At 37.7% G+C, this 21,577-nt stretch overlaps 1 protein-coding gene across 1 annotated transcript in view; it reads right to left on the reverse strand.

Moving 5' to 3' along the window:
* Positions 1-21,577, reverse strand: part of LOC150085767 (PHD finger protein 12) — a 529,395-nt gene that overhangs the window by 195,011 nt on the left and 312,807 nt on the right. Inside the window, exon 10 of the mRNA XM_090373472.1 lies at positions 19,965-20,078. Coding sequence (XP_090229598.1) covers positions 19,965-20,078 — 114 coding nt within the window. The remainder of the gene's footprint in view (positions 1-19,964; positions 20,079-21,577) is intronic.

The following is a 21,577-nucleotide window of genomic DNA, read 5'->3' on the forward strand; positions in this document are numbered from 1 at the left end:
AGAAGCCTAGTATCATAAAGTGCTCAATTTATTCTTTTAATACCCTTGCTATTCCAATTTTCAAGTACCATAATAGGCACATTATGAACACCAAATGATAGTTTCTTAAAGGAATTCCACATGCTTTCAGGTTGTCCAGAAGAAGATGCCAAATATTGCACCATGCAGGGTCACCTTCCCCTGCAGAGCAAGCAGCTTTTGATCTGATATATATATTTTTTTAATTACAAAGGGCCATCACTGTCACAATGGAATATAGAAAAAAATGGCATTTTTTTTCAGATAGTTCAGTGTTTTTTTCTTTTCCTATCTGTGCAATTTCATTAGTAATGCCTATTACTTATGTTCTTCCGAAACATTTCCTAAACCCCGGGGGGCCACATCTGGTGAGTATGGGCTTGGCACACCAAGGGTCCTGAACTGGATATCATCATTCTTCTCTTTCTTGGTGATTCCCTTCTACATTTCTCTCTCTCTCTCTCAGGGCAACTAGGAATATTTTTTTTTTTTTTTTTTTTGGCTGTTGCAGCATAAGCTGTTGTTGTTTGGTTTTTAGGAGCATTAGCAACTAAGGCCATATTGCTCCAGGGATATGCGGTGGTCATTTGCTGACCTTTCCGCATCCTCCGTATTTAGTGGTGACGGGCTCAAACCCCGGTCTAATCAAGAAGCATGTGCTACACACTGCTGCTCCTTCCCACCTGGCTACGGAGATGCCCAGCATAAGCCTCTGGCTTCCTTGCACCATATAGCTAATAATAATATATATATATTTTTTTTGGGAAACCATTGGGAAACATTTTTGAACAGTGAACCTGCACAGTCAGCATGACTTCTATGACTTCTTAGAGGAAGATTATGTTTTATGACAAAAGATGTAAATAAACAAGTGTGACATCATCGTGATTATGACATCTGAAATGCTACATTTATTTTTGCAAAATGCAAATATAGATGTAGCATTTCAGATGTGAAATTGCTATTCCGTGCACTGCACAGAAAGCAATACAAAATGTCCTCATGCTTATTTGTTTGCAACTATCTGAATACACTGCATTTCTCATCTTTTGAAATTGAAAAATTATATCTACATATGGCAGTACACAATCAAATGTATCACATTTTTCATATTTTAAAATGCATTGAAGATCTTGCAAATACGAGGAGCTACCCAAAAGTTCCCGAAATGTATTTATAAAATAAATTACTCACCTGGGTCTTATTTGCCACCATCACCTTTGAAGTAGTCCCCTTGAGAGCATAAACACCGATCCCAGAGCTTTCCCCATGATTTTAATGTGTCCTGAACTGCCTGCGATTCACATTGGATTCTGCATTATTTCTGCTGTCAAATCTTCGACTCTTCAGCTTCATTTTCATTCTTGGGAAGAGGAAGAAGTCACAGGGGGCTAAATCTGGCGAATAAGGGCGAGGAGGACGATTGTCATGTTGTTGGATGCCAAAAATTGCGCAATAGCGAGAGATGTGTGGGCTGCCGCGTTGTCACGATGAAGGACCCAGTTCTTTTTGCACCACTTATCTGGACGTTTCCTCCTAATGGCATCCCTTAACCGCTTCAGGACATTACAGTAGAACTTTGCATTGACGGTCTGGCCAGGAGGGACAAATTCCTTATGGATAATCTCGTCAATGTCCAAAAAAACAGATCAGCATGGACTTCACCTTGCTCCTCACTTGTCAGGCTTTCTTTGTTCAGGGCGAAGATGTGCTCTTCCACTGGGATGATTGTTGCTTGGTTTCTGGGTCATACCCATATACCCAACTCTCGTCACCAGTGACGACCGTAAGAAAGGATGTTTTGATCCCTCCTGGCCCATTCTTGAAGATCTCTGCTAACTTCCATGCGATGCTGCTTTTGGTCTTCACTCAGTAACCATGGCACGAACTTGGCCACAATCCTACTCATGTTCAACTCTCCTGACAAAATTCACTGACACATGCCATACGATAGTCTTACAATGTCACAAATGTCTTCAATGGTCCACCTGCGGTCTTCATGGATTGCTGCATGAACTTTTGCGACATTTTCTGGGGTGGTGCTCAATGATAGACACCCAGAGCGATCATCGTCATCAACCGATGCCAATGTTCACCGACAATGACAACATTCGACCAAATTTTTAAAACAGTTAAACGAGTAGTAGGTCTGCTTTTGGCCTAAAGCATTGCACCAGAAGCTTGTTTCAACTTCTTATGGGTTTCTGCTGCTGCATCATTAAGAAGGAGAGAGAGCACGTTGCTCTCTCTCTCTCTCATCAGCCATTGCAACAATTGCAAACTAAGCAAAACACACTGCCAAAGAACTATGCATAAATATTCAATTACTCTATCCAGCCAGCCAGATGCCATGTGGCACATTGATTCACAGAGGATGCATGCAGTGTTACCTAGTGCCACAAGTCCATACTAGATATAGTTCTCATGCAACATTCAAATTTTGGGAACATTTGGATAGCACCTCGTATGTCTTCTGAAATTAGGTCTTATTTCTTTGGCATCTTACTGAAAGGATTGTGAATTAGCACTGCACTTAACAAGTATGAATGAATGGCCGTAAATTATAGAGCACATGGCTATTGTTGTTATTTTTGTTATTTGGTTTTTAGGAGCATTAGCAACTAAGGCCATATTGCTCCAGGATATGCGGTGGTCATTCCCTGACTTTTCCGCATCCTCCGTATTTGGTGGTGACAGGCTCGAACCCCGGTCTAATCAAGAAGCGTGTGCTATGCACTGCTGCTCCTTCCCACCTGGCTACGGAGGTGCAGGTGGGAAGGAGTTGTAGTTATTTTGTAGTAGAGACTAGCACACCCGATAGTCAATCCATTAACAAAAATGAGGAATTAATGTGAAAGTTTTAAAAATTTCAATTTTTAAGTGGTATTACTATTTATTGTGAAAATAAAAGGGAGAAAAACATTTTTGCCAAAAGATGGAGAAACTCTTTACAGCCAGCTTATATTATGATCGCGAGAGAAGGGAATATAAAAGGTTGAATCAAATAAAAAATAGGCGTTCTCAACTGTATATCCAAAGAGTTGAAAGTTACGCATATAGGGAAGCACAATGGATTCTCTAAGCAGATTGTGGTATGATGAACTGGATCTAGGTATTTCAGAGCAATTTTTTTATGTTGAATCATATATCTGGGCTCCACAGTCCAACACTAATTAATTAATATTTTATACGTTTAATAATGAGTATCTGTCTGCTCCCCCATGCTGTTGATAATTGCCCTAGAAGTAAGATAATAATAATACAGCACATCCAGTAGAGACAATAACTAGATTTTTAATGACTAAGTAAGTTAAGACTAGTTCCTAGCTTTCAGGTTAAATGAACCCCTTCTTCAGAGGGGGTTTATTTAACCTGAAATACTAAATGAATTATGAAAATAAATACTAAATGAATTATGCGTGCTCAGATGTGCACATGGTGGTGAGATTGTGCAAACATTCATTCACTAGATTGCTGTTCATTGTTTGTGCACACACGCACACACACACACACACACACACACACACACACACACACACACACACACACACACACACACACACACACACACACACACACACACACACACACACACACGGGATAGCTGCCAGCGTTTGTCGATTTTCAAACCTGTTGATTCAAAGATGGGGTGTAGCCTTGTACCCTTGTAGCAATTTAAAGCTTTTGGACAGCTCTATATATTTAACGATTCTAGCCTAAGGTGGTGAGGGGAGTGCTGGGATTGGTCAATCACCTCACAATCGTGTCTGGGTTTAAGATCATGATGGGTTGACCAGAAATCTTCCGCAATTGCGGAGTGATCAGTGTCACCTAGACGAATCGATCTGTCGTGCTCTGCGAGGTGATCCTGAAGGTGTCCTGAGCTCTCCCCTATAGAGCAACTGCTGCAATCATGGCAAGTTACGTGGTATACACTATTCCACTACGTAAGAGAGAGAGAGGGGCGATGGGAGTTTTTACGTAAGCTCTCTGAGAGAACGTAAGCTCCTACCAGGAAGTTATGCATTTCATGCGGTACTCGCGTAGGATCTTAGAAAAATCTGGTCCGACATGCCCGGATAGCAAGGAATGTAGGCAACACCATCGCCATGCTTCCCGCTGACAAAGGACATTGTACGGTTATCTTAGGTCATCTAGAATCAAACGTCAACAAACTGATCTACATATGGTTCGAATCTGGGAAGATTCCAACATCAACATGATGGCAATTGCATGCCACAGGCTGCCAACTTCCGCAATTTTATGGACTTCCAAAAGTTCACAAGCCATGCGTTCCTCCCTGACCCATTGTGTCCTGTTGCAATTCGCCAACGTATGAACTGTGTAAACACATCATGTGACTCCTAACACCTCTAGTGGGAAATACCGTCCATACAGTCAACAACAGCGAGGAATTCCTGACAGCGGTATTATGGTGTCCTTCGATGTTGTCTCTCTGTTTACATCAATTCCCATCCAACGCCATTGTCTGTACCAAGCGACTTCTAGAGAGTGACCACAATTGAACAGAACATCACTATCTACAGAGGACATCTGTACTGTCCTCAACCTATGCATGTCGAGATGTGTCATCGCCTTTGCTGATTCTCTGTACAAACAAATACATGGTACGGCTATGTGCACCTCTGTCAGCTCCATTGTTGCTAATATCGCTATGGAGGAATTAAAATAATAGATATTCCTGAGCCCACCTGTACCGATTACAACGTGGTGCAGATATGTTGATGATATCTTCACCATCATCCCACGTGGTTCAGAGTCAACACTGTTAGAGTACCTCAACTCCTTATCACTGTTCATCCAGTTTACTTTGAAGTTAGAAGTGAATAGGTCCTTTCAATTCCTGGATGTTCTAGTGAAGTGAGTGGGCCCACACCTTGAAACCTCGGTGTACCGTAAGCCAATGTGGTGCGGGCAGTTTACTAACTACAGATCAGCCCATGCCCCTTGCCATCTAAACAGCACTGCACGCACTCTATTCTCTCGAGCCTGGAGCCATTCCAGCTCAGAGGAAACTAGGCACACAGAGATTTCCAGAGTAAAAGCTGACCTAGTCGATTGTGGGTACCCAACCCATGTATTAGACAGATGCTTGCTACAAGCACAAGAACTTGCAACTCATCCGAGGCCGTTGTACCAGTGTGAGAGTATGCTTACTGCCTAAATTCTTTACTATCTGGGCACGTTGGACCAGATTTCTAAGATCCTATGCAAGTACCACATGAAATACGTACAACTCCCTGGTAGGAGCTTACATCTCTGGTCTTGAACGTAAAAACTCCCATTGCCCTTCTCTTACGTAGTGGAATAGTTTCCTGAGCAACTTGCCATGATTGTGGCAGTTGCTATATAGGGGAGAGCTCAAGATGCCTTCAGGATCACCTCGCAGAGCATGATAGATCGATTCGCCTTGGCGACACTGATCACTCCACATTGTGGAACATTGCTGGTGAACCCATCATGACCTTAACCCCAGACCCGATTGTGAGGTGATCGCAGCACCACCGCCTTTGGCTAGAATCGTTAAATATATTGAACTGACCAAAAGCCTTAAATTGCTGCAAGGGTACAAGGCTACACCCCATCTTTGAATCAACAGGTTTGAAAATCGACAAACACTGGCAGCTATCACATACACATCTGTGCACAAACAATAAACATCGATCTAGTGAATGAATGCTTGCACAATCTTGCAACCATGTGTGCATCTGAGCATGCACAACTCACTTAGTATTTATTTTATTCTATCTCTAATGTCTATATTTTGTTAGTATTCTGTATATGTTTATTCACTTGCTGAAGAAGGGGTTCATTTACCCTGAAAGCTACGAATTAGTCTTAACTTACTTAGTCATTAAAAATCTTGTTATTGTCTCTAATGGATGTGTTGTATTATTATTATCTTAATCCTTGGAATCCAGCACTACATGCCCATTTTCATTTGCACTACATTTTCTTGAAAATGTAGTGTGGAAATACATGCTTGGGAATACATTTTTCATGTAATATTCTGTCATACAATTTTAGAAGCTTTTCTGTCTTGGTTTATTCATTACCTTTGGATTTTAAATTAATCTTTTGTTTTTCTGTTTTTTTGAATCAGAAATTCACGAGGGTATGAAGCCTCACTCAATGCATTTCTCATGGAATGATCCATCAAACTGATCCCATTCCAGAAAAATATTGGTGTTGGCCTGTTGCAATATTTACCTGACTTTTTTTTTTTTTTTTTCCAAGCTCTATACTATCTGAGTATTTTTTGTCTTATTTATTGTAATTGTGAATTGGATCAATGAAGTTTTCTGGCTGTTTCCCTGGGCTTGAATATGTTTGTATCGAAATAGATTACTTGTAGCAAGGCATCTCCGAAAGCAATTCCAGGTCTCATTTTCTGCACAAATGACATTTCATTAGGTCTTTGGATAGTCTGGGAAAGGTGATGAGATCTGAGGGATTGTGAGCTTGGCTGCATTCTACATGATATTTGTAGCAATCTTATCTATTATTTACATTTTTTCTACATTCACTTGGGTGTTAGCACTTCATGCTGCATGATCTGTGTGTTGAAAACTGCTTTTCTGATAAATTTTTTCCAATTTGTTTTAATTAACATTCAGCTAGGAGTCCTCTAGGTATGACAGGGGCAGTCAAGATAGAAATAACTGGTTAATGGTCATTAAAGAGGGACTCCAATTACTTCCAATTATGTTGATAGGCATACATATGGCAAGGTTTATTTGCTGCAGTGGTCTAAGTTAGAAAGTGTAAATAAAAGTGATTACCACTGTTAAGAAGTGAGAGGTTGTGTCTATCCAGAAGCTGTTCAAATAATTTATTCTCTTCTGGTATGGCCTGAATCTCAACAGGGGATTACACCCATCCAGGTCTCCCATCAAACAGAAATGGGGAGTTAGTTGTTAGAACAGTATACCTAAATCTTTGTAAGGGCTATCTTCTCTTGTTGGAATGTAAACTGAGCATGTAAATTAGGAGGATTGCTATTACCAGATGAATTGTTATTGCCTGCAAAGAATTGCTTAAATGCACTTTATGCCATCAGTACCAATATGGTGACTTCACCATGCATTATACCTTCAGTGGGTTGGACTTTTCGGTACATTGAATAGATGACATAGGAAGCACCTTGTCTCTTGGGATAAATTTCTAGGAGACAGACACAGAATGGTGTATACTATGTTATAACCTTTGGCAGTTCCAATGAATAATCTTATCCATTATTTATATTTACTCAGACCCTATGGTTGTTTCCAACAGGAATGTAATCCAACTTAGATTAATTAGTGCTTTGTATGCATTTAATAGTAATTATCTGTCTATTCCCTTGTGCTGTTGATGATAGGATTCAAAGTATAATAAGGTCTTTATTTTGTATTTGTGGTGAAAATGATGCAAGGAAGCAAGCTTATACAACGTTAGCAAAAAAAAAAAAAAAATCATAATTTTAAAATTACAAATTTCCTCTACACCAGATGGAAGTTTTTCCAACAATCAGCCATAAAAGAGTAAAGAAGCCATCAGCATTTAGTTTACTCAATCCATTTAAAACCTAAAACACTTCAATCTGGTCTCCTCATAGGTGCCTAATTTCCAGGCAGTGGAATTTGCAGAACCAAAGTCTTTTATGGTAAGAGTACCCTTCTCTGTTTTGACTAATCTGGTTCGCTCTTCTCACCATTCCAACAGATCCACATTGATTCATATACAGTAAGACCCCTGTATCCGCAGGGGGGGGGATACGTTCCAAAACCTACCGTGGATGGCTGAAACCACGGATATAAGTGAACCCTGCTGACCCCATATATAATGTAATTTTCTTGTACATACATACATACGTATAATAAAGTTTAATTGATAAATTAAACACACAGTAAGACATTACCAATATTAAATATGGTAATAATAAAGTACAGCAGACTCTCAATTTACCAGGAAACTTCAAGACTCCAAATTAAAAAAAAAAAAAAAAAATCAACCAGAAGTCATAAAATTCAAGTAATAACTAGAATTTTGCAAGTTGCAAATAAGCAACAAGAGCTGGCGTTATAAGTCGCTATTGGGAAATCAGTGTATCTATTATCTTGCAACCCCTGCTGTCTTCACACCTAACACTCAAAAAAAAAAGAAAAAAAAAAAAAAAGAAAAAAAAAAGAGACCAAATGTTTAGTTTGTTTTAGTCGCGTCGATTGTTGTGTTCCATCGCACCAGAAAAGGATTTTTTTTTTTTTTTGTTTAGAAATCGCAAAAATGATGGGCAAATGCAAGAGTTGTGCTTTCAAATTAAACAAAAACTTGAAATTATTCAAAAGTTTGAAAATGGTGCATCCGTTAAATCTCTAAGGAACCATTATAATGGTGGCCAAACCATATGCGACAAAGGGAAGCTATTCGATTTAAAATCGACATTGTAAAAAATAAAGGGAAGCGTCATATTGGACACGCAAGTAGTAAGTGCTAAGTTTTTCCAGTTTTTTTTTTTTTTTTTTCCTGTGGTTAACTGCGGGTAACCGAATCAGCGGATACAGAGGCACAACTGTAATGAGGTATTTAGAGATATATATGCAATATTTGAAATACAGCCTAACCAATGACTAAATACAATGGAACAATCACCTCCTTGTCCTTGCTGGAAAAATTCCTGTATATAATTGACAGAACCACATGAGCTGTGCTTAGCAGCTTGTCTGCTCAGAGAATTTAATTTCTGACCATACAATTACCCTAGGTTGCTTTTGTTTTCTACCACTTTTATCTTAACTGGGATTACTGCTAAACATGTATAGTATCTTTCATTTATCAATGTTATACCTCCCTTACCACTTCTCAGCCCATCTGCACGGTTATTTTATGTCTTTTTATAGCAGAATGCCTTGTTCCTTCATTAACTACCAGCCATCCTTCATATTATCACATGCAAACTTAGTTATCTAGCTTGATATGCCTTCAACAATATTGCTGATAAATACTGAAAACATAAGGAGGCTCAGCACTGAACCTTGAGGAACTCCACTAATAATAGTGATTCAAGAAGAGCAGTGCTCATTAATAACCACCCAAGTCTTCTGCCACTCAGCATCCCATTATTATTTTATGTATTCAGTTCCTTGTCACTGCATCATAGTAGATAATCAGATTGGTCAGAGAAGATCTGCTTAACATATCCATGTTGTGAATGGCGTATAACTGTATTCCTGTCAAGATGATACTGCATTAGTTCTTTCACCATGTTCTGCATTATTTTTCCAGAACAGAAATGAAACTTACAGATTCGTAAATACTTACTTCACCCATTGACTCCCCTTTGTGAATATAAGAGATATATGTCCATCTTTAATCTATAAGATCTCCCCTAGATGCTTTTATAATTATTGGAAAAGGTTTGCTTAACTCTTTTGCTGCTAAATTTCATATAAATACTCAGTCATCTGACGTGTCTATTTTCTATGATTCCATAAGTGCAGAGGTGGATTCAGGATTGTGGATTCTTTCATTACAACAATTACTATTACTATGTAAGACTGAAGAATTTAAGGAATAAATCTGAAGAATAAAGTGGCCATTCAATGTATGAATTATTAAGGGACACAAAAGCCTACAGTTAAAAAGTACAGTATAAACTAACCTGCAAACAGTTAAGAGTTATGCAGACAAAGGCAGATTACCAGCTTTTGATTAATTTTAGAAATTTAAGAAAGCAAATTTAAGAAATCTTAAAATTAATTTAAGAAAGCAAATTAAAATAGCAAAAAAATTCTTTGCTTATATTAACACTAGAAGGAAAGGCATGAACCAGATATGAACAGGGTAACTACTGATGATTGTGTTTAGGTTTCTGAGAAACTGAATAAATATTTTGCATTGACATTCACATTTGAAGATGTTCTTAGAGATGGGGATACTGGAGGTATACCAAATTCTAACTGGATCTAAATGATTCTATGATAACTGAGAGGAAATTGGGGTGAAAAAAAAAAAAAAAAAACTGTGTGGCAGTTAAAAGTAAATAAGTAATTTCAGGCTAATGTTATATATAAAATTATATTAAAAGCAGCAGCAGCAAGAGATGTCAATATTTTTACTCATAATTATGAGCGTATCCTTGAATTCAGGGGAAGTCCCCAGAAATGAAAGCCATGCAGACAGCTCTCATATTTCCAAAGAGGGATTCAGAGAGAAAATTGTAATTATATATTTCTAAGCTTGGCTTCTCTCCAGGGGGAAAAAGCTGAAGTTAGTGGTTAAAAAAGTAATAATGCAGAATTGCCTCAACAGGAATGCAGTTATTGATAGTTTCTATGAAGTAGTTAAGATGGAAATAGATGTAAAAAATAAATGTGATATCATATGGTTAGATTTCAGTAAAGCTTTTATGAGAGAAAGTTATTGCCACTTCCCTTGAGAGCTGAGGGAATCTGCAATTCTCTGGGGGGAAATTTTTATCAGCATGGCCAGGTAGTAGGAATCTATTTTGTAGAGATAGTATTCATTTGAACAAATATGGTGCAAGGACTTGTGCCACTCTTATTGAAGATACACTAAGGGCTCAGGGAAACTGCTAGTTGGGGGGGGGGTAGGAGAAGAGTAATTCTGATGATATGCGTTAAAGTAATGCTTGCACTCACCTCATGAATTCTTGTTTATTGCCACAACAGCTGATACTGATAAGATGTTCTGAGGGTAGCAATGTTTCAAATGTGAGGGAAGTTACAGCTTGGGATACAAACCAGAATAACTTCAAAGGGGTGTATCAGGGTAGTAAACTATAGGAGATTACTTGGTCTCAACTGTGTCTACAGTAATGTCAGGAGTGTTGTCATCAAAATGGCTGAATTTTAACTCCTGGGTAGGGCAAATAATGCTGACATAATAGGGCTAACAGAAATGTGGTGCCACCTAGATTTTCGCATTGATGATTTCCACTATGGTATTTATTATTATTATTATTAGCTACATGGTGCAAGGAAGCCTGAGGCTTATGCAGCAGCCAAAAATCAAAAATAAATAAAAATTCCTGAGTTACCCAGAGAGAGAGAGAGAGAGAGAGAGAGAGAGAGAGAGAGAGAGAAGAAGAAGAAGAAGAAGAAGGGAGTCACCAAAAAAGAGAAGAATGATGATATCCCGTCTTCAGGAGCCTGGATGTGCCAGGCCCATACTCACCAGATGTGAGCCCTTGGGGTTTAAGAACTAAGATAGGGAAGATTGAAGGGGTGGAGGTGTAATGCTTCTCATTGAAAGCAGTCTGAGCATGAAAAAAGCTTTTACTATGTCTGAAGTTGTGGCTGCCAGTAAATAATCTGTGTGGTGTGAATCAGTCAGAAGCAAAGGAACATGAGTCTTTACTTGTAGATGGAAAGGGCAAGCAAGCATGGATGTCTTATTATAGGAGACTTTAATCTGCCCCAGACTGAATGGAATAAGTGGGTGGGAAACTGACCATGGGAAAAATCTTTTTAAAATAAACTAGATGATTATTATTTGTACTAGCATATTAAAGAAAGCACAAGGGATGAGAATATTCTTGACTTCATCACCACTAATGAATCACATGACATCATAGGGCTTAAAGCATTGTCAGGAAGTGATCATGAAATCTTTGGCAGTTGGAAGATGAAGAAAGATGTTGCAGTAGTTAAAGATAAAGGCATGGGTTTTAACTTTAGAAGAGAGACTTTGACAGCTCAAGTGCTATATGGCATCTGTGAATTGGGTGGATTGCCAAAGGATGATGAATACATTTGAATTATGGAATACTTTTAAAGCAAAAAAAAAAAAAAAAAAAAAAAAAAAAAAGAAGCCATGAATGCCTACAAATCTTTAAGAAAATATTGCAGGAGAAGTATGCCAAAATGGATGACTATGAAGCCGACTGGTGAAATAGAGCAGAAAAAAAGATAACATGGGACAGTTACAGAGCGATGAAAGGTATTGAAGCCTACAAAAAGTACAAGTTGATCTGTAACGGTACCACAAACAAGGTCAGGGAGGCCAAGGCTGTGTATGAGGAAAGCATTGGGTAAGAGAGCAAAGAATGGGGAGAAGGAATTTTTCATGTATGTGAATACAATGAAGAAGAAAAAAACTAATCAGATCAAACCCCTGTGCACTTGGTGTGGGAAAAACATAGATAACCCAGCTGACGTTGCAGTTTAACTAAATAAGTGTTTTGCATCGGTTTTTACTGACGAAAGAACCATCGTGCTGAGAAGGGACTGTGCAAGTGAGGCTGAGCCATATGAAATTAGTGATGTTGTAATTACGGATTATTGCTTATTAGAAAAACTTTTGAGCATAAAGGCAATTAAGGCTCCCAGAGTTGGTGGAATGTACCTTGTATTTTTGAAGGAGAGTGCGAGGGAGTGTACTGAAGCACTGAGGTTAATTATGAGGGCATCTTTGGACTCAGCAAAGATTCGTATGGATTGGAGAAGTTCCAATGTATCGCCAATACATGAAAGCAGTTCTAAGAGCGACGTTGGCAACTACAGACCAGTTAGTCTGGCTTTAGTGGCAGAAATAATCTCAGAGGCAGTGATTAAGAGTGCAATCCAGGGACATTTAGATAGATGTGGCATTCTGGAGAAATACACATGCCTTTGTTAAGGGTAAATCATGATTAACTAATGTAGTAGGCTATTTTGACATAGTTACTTGGGATCTGTATTTAGGGAATAATTTTGACATAGTTTATTTGGATTTCAGCAAAGCATCTGACTCAGTTCCTCAGAAGAGGTTACTGTATACGCTCGAACAGGTTGGGATTACTGGTAAGATTCTAAGGCGAATTGCTGGGTGTCTGCAGGGCAGTAGACAGAGGATTGTGATTGATGGATATTCTTCAGATTGGTGTAACATCAGGGTTGGGGTCCCTCAAGGATTGGCTCTCAGACCACTGTTGTTTCTCATTTTCATAAATGGCAATGACAAAGGGATAGTGATGACGAAGGTGTGATGTCAAAATTTGCAGATGACATAAAGATTGGCAGATTTCTTAATGATCAGTGCCAAGCAGCAGCAGTCCTTCAGGATGACTTGAACAGACTTTAAAGATGGTCAGAGAAGTGGCAGCTATGTTTTAATGCTGCTAAATGCACTTGGGGAATAGCAATAGCAACTCACAAATAAAGTATACACTTGGTAGGGTTGAATTATAAACAGTAGAGGAGGAAAGAGATCTGGGAGTTACAGTACGGACGGATATGAAGTTTTCTGAACAGAGCAAATAGGCAGCCAGGAAAGCCCATGGTGTCTTATTGATTTATCGAATGCTATCCTGTAGAGATAGAGATAAGCAGCAGCCATTTTTAATCCGCTGCAGGATGGAAGCCTCCTCAACAATTCATGTTGTGATAAATGGACTAACCTTCCAAGCAGGTCCTGTGCAGGTTGGTAAATCGGCTGTATTTGGCAGTCAGTGGCTTGAACTCCCGTCTACTCAAAGAGCTTATGCTACTGCAATCCTGCTCTTAACCACTCAGCTAGAAAGGCCACCTGTAAAGATAGGGAGGTCATAATCCCATTGTAACTGTAAGACCCGGTGGGTCCCCAACAGCTAAATGGACAGAAGAATAACAGTACACAACGCTCCACACCCCACACACTTTTTAAATCTCTGGCCTTCACAGAGTTCTGTGCTACACAAACAGAGTACACAACACATAGATGGAAGAATCCTTGGTGCCGTCAGACAACTAACACACTTTGCACTTGTAACTGTAAGGCCACATTTGGAATAACATGTTCACGTATATAGGGATAACTTCTGGAAAAAAAAAGAAAAAAAAAAAAAAAAAAGAGTAGAAAAATGGCCAGTTAAACATTATAGTGGAGATTCCCCCAAGACTATCCCGGCTCCTTATCCTGGGTGGTATCCCCCCTCTTTGCCTGGTGGGTCATCCCACTGTCAACTATCATCTCCCACCCCACAGCAGCCTAGGCATCCTGATCTAGGGCCCTCTTCTTTCCCCCCCTTTCAGCCAGGTCATCCCCAGCCTCCCTCTATTCACTATTTCACTTTTTCCTTTTGTATATTGATAAATATACAAAACAACAGCAGGCCCAACAGAGAGTGGTAATCAATGGACGCTGCTCTTCGTGAACTAATGTTATTAGTGGAGTCCCCCAGGGTTCAGCGTTGGACCCGCTGTTGTTTTGTATATTTATCAATGATATTGATGAAGGTATATCGGGCTTAATGTCCAGGTGTGCAGATGATACAAGGTTGGCAGAGTTGTTAATGACAACTTTTCTGGATCCTGCAACAGGATCTAGAAAAGTTGGGCAGATGAGCTGGAAAGTGGCAACTGAAGTTTAACATTGACATATGCAAAGTACCACAAAAAAACATACCAACTGTGTGGTACTACACTTAGGATGGTAGGAAATAAAAAAAGACCTGGGAGAAATTTCGCAGTCAGATATGAAGTTTTTTGAGCAATGCAGTTAGGCTGCCAGAGCAGGTCATGGGATATTGTCAATGATATTCAGGAATTTTGCTAGTAGGGAAAAGGAGGTAATTTTCCTTTTTGTACATTTTTTTTTTTTTTAAGGAGCATTAGCAACTAAGGCCAAATTGCTCCGGGCATATGCGGTGGTCATTCCCTGACCTTTCCGCATCCTCCGCATTTGGTGGTCATTGGGCTCGAACCCTGGTCTGATCAAGAAGCGTGTGCTACGCACTGCTGCTCCAGCCCACCTGGCTACAGAGGCACCCCCTTTTTGTATAAGGCAATGATCAGGCTACACCTTGAGTACTGTGTAAGGGTCAGGAGGACTCATTTCAGGAAGAATGTAAAGTTGCTTGAGCGAGTACAGAGAAGGGTAACAAGATTGGTGAGGGGAACGAAGGAGTCCTCTTACCAAGAAAGGCTAAAGTTCAGCAAATTGCAGCAGCTGGAGACTAGGCACCTGCTGAGTGATCTGAGTGATTCAAGGTCTTTAAGGCCTTGAATGGGTTGAGCAGGCTCAACCCAATTCTGATGGGATTCTTCTGCTTTCTCAGATTACAAACCTAAGGGAGTATAAATACAAATTGAGGAAAGACAGTTGTGGAATAGATGTGCAGAAATTTGCATTTAGCCAGCGTAGTTGATTGCTCGAAAATCTATCATTGTGGAACTTGATAGCTTAAATAAATTCAACGAGGAACTGGACAAACATTTAGAGGGAATAGATGTGTGAAATGTTTTTTTTTTTTTTTTTTTTTGTCTGATGCTACATAAGCTCATATACTTGCATTCTTGCATCACATGCTTCTAATACTACTATTACCTTCTCACTATTCTCTTCCATCAATTATTATTATTATTATTTTTTTTTGGCTCTTCCCGTCTGTACTCTTGGCTACCACAGGGTTTGCCCCACCAGTGCTTCATACTTCCTATTGCCTGGCCTGCCTGCCTCCCTCCCTGTGGTTCTGGACGGTAAACTAAGAGGGTTTGTGTGAAAACACAAGCCTCTAGACCAGCGTTTCCCAACTGGGGTCCATAGAAGCTTTGAGGGGGGGGTCCACAAGGAAAAAAAAACTGTATTTCGGGGGTCCATAATATGAACTAAGGGGTTCATGATAAAATATTATAAATAAAATAATTTGTTAAATAAAAATAATAATAATAAAATAAACTAATGTCACAGAAAAGTCCAGAAATTTGCAGTTAGAAGATACTCGTATTTTCTGGAACCTTCTTTAGTTGACGCAAAAAAAAATTTCTTTCCATAGAAAACATTATTTAAGCACCAACTAATCTAGAAAGAGTCAGTCAGTCAGAGGCAGTCATTTCATTCTATAATGAGTAATCGGCATCGTCGTGGTGAAATCAACTGTTTGTGTTATTGAACGTTATTGTTCTAGTGAACTACATTTCCATTAGTACCTACAAGCATTTCCAACATTAAATATTTGAGGTTAATAATATTATTATTGTTTTCAGATTACCCATGGCTCTTGCAAAGAAGAAAACAAGACAATATTTGACTGAATATCTGATGTATGGTTTTATTGAATCACCAGAGAAGATCACAAAACCAATGTGTCTTATATGTATGACTGTGCTGTCTAATGATAGCATGAAGCCAAGTAAGCTTCGTCACCATTTGGAGACAAGGCACAGCGAAAATAAAAATAAATCAGTGGAGTATTTCTGAAAACTACGAGACAATTTTCAAGGAAGAAACAAATTGGATCAGATTTTTAGCAAACAAGCAAGCAATAAAGATAGCGGTTTATTAGCATCATGTGAAATCAGCAAAATAATATCAAAATCTGGAAAGCCACATAGCATTGGTGAAACTGTCATCTTGCCTTCGATATCAGTTGTAATGAAATTACCGATAACCTTCCTTTGAGCAATAACACAATATCCAGATGCATTGATGAAATGTCTGAAGATGTAGAAAATCAACTTATTGCTCAATTACGAGTGAAACAGTTTGCAATGCAACTCGATGAATCAACTTTGATGGGCAATGAAGCACTTTTATTGGCATATGTAAGATGTATGGATGATAATCAACTCAGAGAGGAAATGCTTTTTGCAAGATTCCTCAAAACAAATACTAAAGGTGAAACAATATTTAAGGAAGTCCAGTCTTATTTTAGAGAAAAAAATATTTCACTCGAAAATTTAATGGCTTGTGCTCCTTCCATGGTTGGTAGGTACAGAGGGTTTATTACTCATTTAAAAAATGCATTGCCAAAAGTATTTTGCATACATTGCATGATTCACTGCCAACATCTGGTGACAAAGAGATTGAGTGGACGTCTTCATGAAGCCTTAACTCTTGTAATAAAAGCTGTCAACCTCATTAAGACCCTTTAAGATCGTTTCTTTCACAAATTTTGTGATGAAAATGAAGAAGGATTTCACTGTCCTGTACTGCATACAGAGGTGCGATGGTTGTCTAAAGGCAATTGTCTTTGTCGTCCTTTGGGACAGTATTGTATCATTTCTAAACGAAAAGGAGATTGGAAAACAGTTGGTTGCCATGAAAACAGACATATTTTATCTCTCAGATGTGTTTGAAAAACTGAATTCTCTTAACATAATTCAAGGTTTGCTAACTGAAGCAAGGTTTCCAAACCTTGCTTCAGTTAGCAGTGATTTAAAAGATGATGATTGTGTTGTGTATGTTGATCATTTAAAAAAAAAATTATGAAGACATGCAAGTTCGGTTCAAGGACCTACTAGAACTGAACATCCCAGATTGGGTGCTGATTCCATTTGAGGAATCAGCACCCAATGTTGCTGATGTTGAAATTGATTTACAAGAGGAACTTGTTGAATTGCGGTCTGATGAGACAGTCCGAAGTCTAATCAAAAAAGGAAAGCATGATGTATGGAAGAATAATGACATTGCATGTAAATATCTGCTTTTATGGGAGAAAGCTAAAATGTATGTCATTGTTTTCTCATCATCTTATCTTGTGGAATCTGGCTTTAGTCGTGTAACACAGTTGTTAACAAAAATTCGTAATCGACTTGATATAGTAAAAAGAGGTGATCTTCGTCTGACTCTCACAAAATTGGAGCCAGATATTAAAATGCTAATATCAAAACATCAGCCACAAGGATCTCATTAGTAGGGCCTATTTAATGGGATCCTATTTCATAGCCTTAGGAATAAATTTATATATGTTGTTTGAAATAGTATTTTTAAAATTTTTTTTTTACTAATTCTGTCATTACAAGTAAAAATATGTTTCAGTTTTATCAATTAAAATTTTCAAAATTTGTAATTTACATTTTTTACATTATATTGGAATTGTTTAATTATTAGCTTTTACTAACCTACAAATAAATATTTCATTTAGGAATATTACATATGCACATATGGGGGTCCACATACGTAAAGTTAGGACTCAGGGGGTCCACAAGCAAAAAAAGGTTGGGAACCCCTGCTCTAGACTAAGAGACTGGGTGAACAACACAACCCGCACTAATACTCATAAATCTGGCCTTTACAGAGTTTGTATTCACCACATTGCTTGGTGTGGGGTTGAGAGGAACCCCTGGAGCCGCATTACAAATAACTCTATGTCGTAAACAAATCAGAACTAGAGGTCATAAATTCAAATTACAGAGCTTAAGGTTTAGATTAGATTGTAGTAAGTTTTCTTTTAGCCAGCGAGTCATTGATAGGTGGAACAAGTTGCCCTTGCTGGTAGTCAAGGCTGACAGTTTGAATAATTTCAAGGGTCAACTGGATACTTACCTGTGTGAGGAGGGAAGCATATAATTTGTGTTTTCTTATCTACTTGATTGGTTTTTTTTTTTTTGCCTGTTCAGCAAAAGCCTGTGGCTTCCTTACACTATAGGGCAAATACTATCACTATTATATCACTGATGGGCTCGTGGCTTACTTTGGTGATATTAAATACCAGATGTTGAAAGGCACTCTAGTCAGCAAGATAATCCTTGTACTGTGGTATCCGATGGTTGATGTGGTTCCCCATTTCTCAGGGTGGATATCACAAGGAAGTGATCACTATCATAAAGGTTTTCTTCATCAGCTTTTCTTCATACATAAAGAGAGAAGGGGAGCATACAGAAAGATCAATAGCAGCAAATGTACAGTGGACATATGGAAGAAGGTATTAGAATCCACATTTAGAAGTGAGAGGTATTGCAAAATGTCACACCCAAAAGTTCACTGATCCCATCCTTCCACCTAGTTGCAGGTCTTCTTTAACAGCAGTTTTTGGAGTTGGTTTTGTTATGGTCTCTGTGGCATCAGATAATGTGGTGGTGTGCCATTGCCTACCACATGGCCGATTTTGAAAGGGGCTGGCTTTAATCATAGGAAGAGTCATCATGTATCCCATGAGATACTCTTGAAGAGGAAGGGTGACTACAGCAGAGTCCCACTTAGTGCAGAAGGCTGATTATAACTGGTTTTCGCCTGGTTTCCAGAGGTCGTCTATGTATATAAACAGATATATATTATTCATTAGATTCGCACCAGTAGTTATTACATCTACAGTTAATGAATTTATTCATAAGGTGAAGCTTTTATCCCTCTTCTTCCTTCTTCGATGTCCAATATTTCTAATTAATTATGTTGAATATATTTTAAAATAAATTTCTCCCAAACCATAAAGAATGCAATATTTCCTTACTATAAACATATTTACATGCTGATTCGCACAGTCTTAACCCACCAATGAATACATTTCTTACGTTTTAAAATATTTGTTCCTGTATTTCAAATTTACACTCCTTTCATATGGAATGTGCTAACCATTAAAAACTGTTATTTTAATCTTAGAGCCTAAATATTTACCACACAGATATAAAATATGTGTCTAATTAATCCTAATTATTGAACATGAATGTACAATAATTAATATTATGCAACTATTTACAGTTGTGAATAACAACTGTTATTCACAACTATTGTGAATAACAGTTGTTTTTAACCTGCAATTGTATTTAACAATTGTATTTAACCTGCAATAAAAGTTAAATGCAATAAATTGTATTTAACAATTGTATTTAACCTGCAATAAAATTTGCAGGTTAAATACCCTTGGTCAACCTTAATTGAACATAAAACGCAAATAGCAGAATTTGGGAAAAAATTCTGCTATTCAGATGCAATCAATATATACAATACATTGTATTTTATTCATATTCAGTAATTTTACTGTTGAAAAGCCACATATTATTTTATATGCAATTAAAATTGTCTGCAAGTACCTTATTTCATATGGACACCTCTTTGTTTAAATAAGATAATTCCAAACATGTTACAGTTGATAATGCAGGGGAGCAACAAAGATAACTCATCTTCCATTTCCAAAATGCATATTATTATTCCACACATAAAAATCCACAAATTAAACAAGGAATATGTGCAATTGGTTATTCCTTGATAATACTGTAAATGAATTTAAGTAATTACAACAAACTTACCTCCAACTCCCTCTATACATGCTTGCAAACTATTATTCAAATTCAAGATGGCAGGAGAATTGCTTAGGCTAGTTGCAATATTTACTTTGGTAGGCCCTGATGAACTTGGTTTTCCTATAATAAAATTTAACAAATTCTATAGAAAGCAACAGGAAAATTTACTTGCTAGTCACATCTTCCATATAAACACATTCCAGCTATGTGAAATGAATATCACATTTGGCTTTAATCATATCATTATATGAGATATTTCCTTCATGGGTGTTATCCCAAATAAACTAGTCACACACTTTGTACACCACAATAATTAATTTTAACAAATGAGCATTATGTTACAAACCACTTCACAGGTTCTTGTTCAAGAGAAAAATTACTCAGAACAAGGATTACAAATTAGCTTTTCTCTCACTATTGACATCATGTCATATGAGGTGTCTACAATCCAGTGTTCTCTCAGCCTTACATTAAACAGCACCCCCTTGCTATGCTCCACTGGACCCTAATTAATTTTACTGTTGAAAAGCCCCATTCCACAGTTTCCTTATATTTCTCCCCTTGTTTCTATTTAAAGCCAGCTGGTCAAATTTCTAAATGTAAAAGTCTTCTTTTATTTATCTTTTTTTCTAAATCTCTCCCCCCTCATTATATTAATGCAAAGTTCCTACCACTATATGCATTCCAGTGCATCTGCTAATTCTGATTCTTTAGAATTTCCTTTGACTGCGTGTGTTCATCTATACATGTTTAAAATTTCCTACCAGTCTCGCCTATGTATATTTTGCCACATTTACACATACTTTTGTGTATTTTCTAGTGTAAGATCTTTGAATCAGCCCCCTCCCCCACCATATTAAATGATTTAAAAATCATTTAAAGCCAGTACTTTTTTGCAGATTATTTTTGTTTTTCTGCCAATACCTTTTTATGTGCAGAATTACAACTGCTCTTTAGTAATCCGTATTGTGTGTTATGCTATTATTTTTTGTTGTTAAAAATTTTTTCTATGGTCTCATTGATAAAATTACTTGAGTACCTGTTATTTAATAATAATAATTTAATAGTGCAGATTTCCTCCGCAATTTTTTTTGTTATTTTTGCAAATTTTGAAACATCTACTCAATAATGTTTTAAAAATACCTGCTTTAATTTTGTGTACTTGGGTAGACATTATGTATCAGCCTGAATTCATTGGTTGATACATAAACATAATTTGTCTTTCTCTTTGGTCACTAGGACATCCAAGAAAGCAAAGCTTTCACTGGCCTCCTACTCAAGCGTAAATTTAATGGTCTGATGAATGGTGTTTATATATTCTTTAAATTACGTAATTCTTCCTATCCGTGTTCCCAAATTATGAAAATGTCATCCATGAAATGGACCCACAGTGATGCCTAACTTTTGAACACATATTTTATCTTCAAACTTAAAATAACATGGTTCTAAAGCTAATTTGATGAGATGTATAAGAGTTCTATTAGATAATATCTTAAATGGTCTGTGGCACTTTTACTTCCCAACCTGGGACTTTTCTTTCTATGTTGTTAATAACTTGATCTACAAGAATGTTAGTAAACATGACATTCATTCAGACTTGCTAAAATGTCCACATTTTT

The sequence above is a fragment of the Mastigoproctus giganteus genome, chromosome 5, assembly GCF_048544385.1.
Source record: "Mastigoproctus giganteus isolate SK-2022 chromosome 5, ASM4854438v1, whole genome shotgun sequence".
Classification (NCBI taxonomy): Eukaryota; Metazoa; Arthropoda; class Arachnida; order Uropygi; family Thelyphonidae; genus Mastigoproctus; species Mastigoproctus giganteus.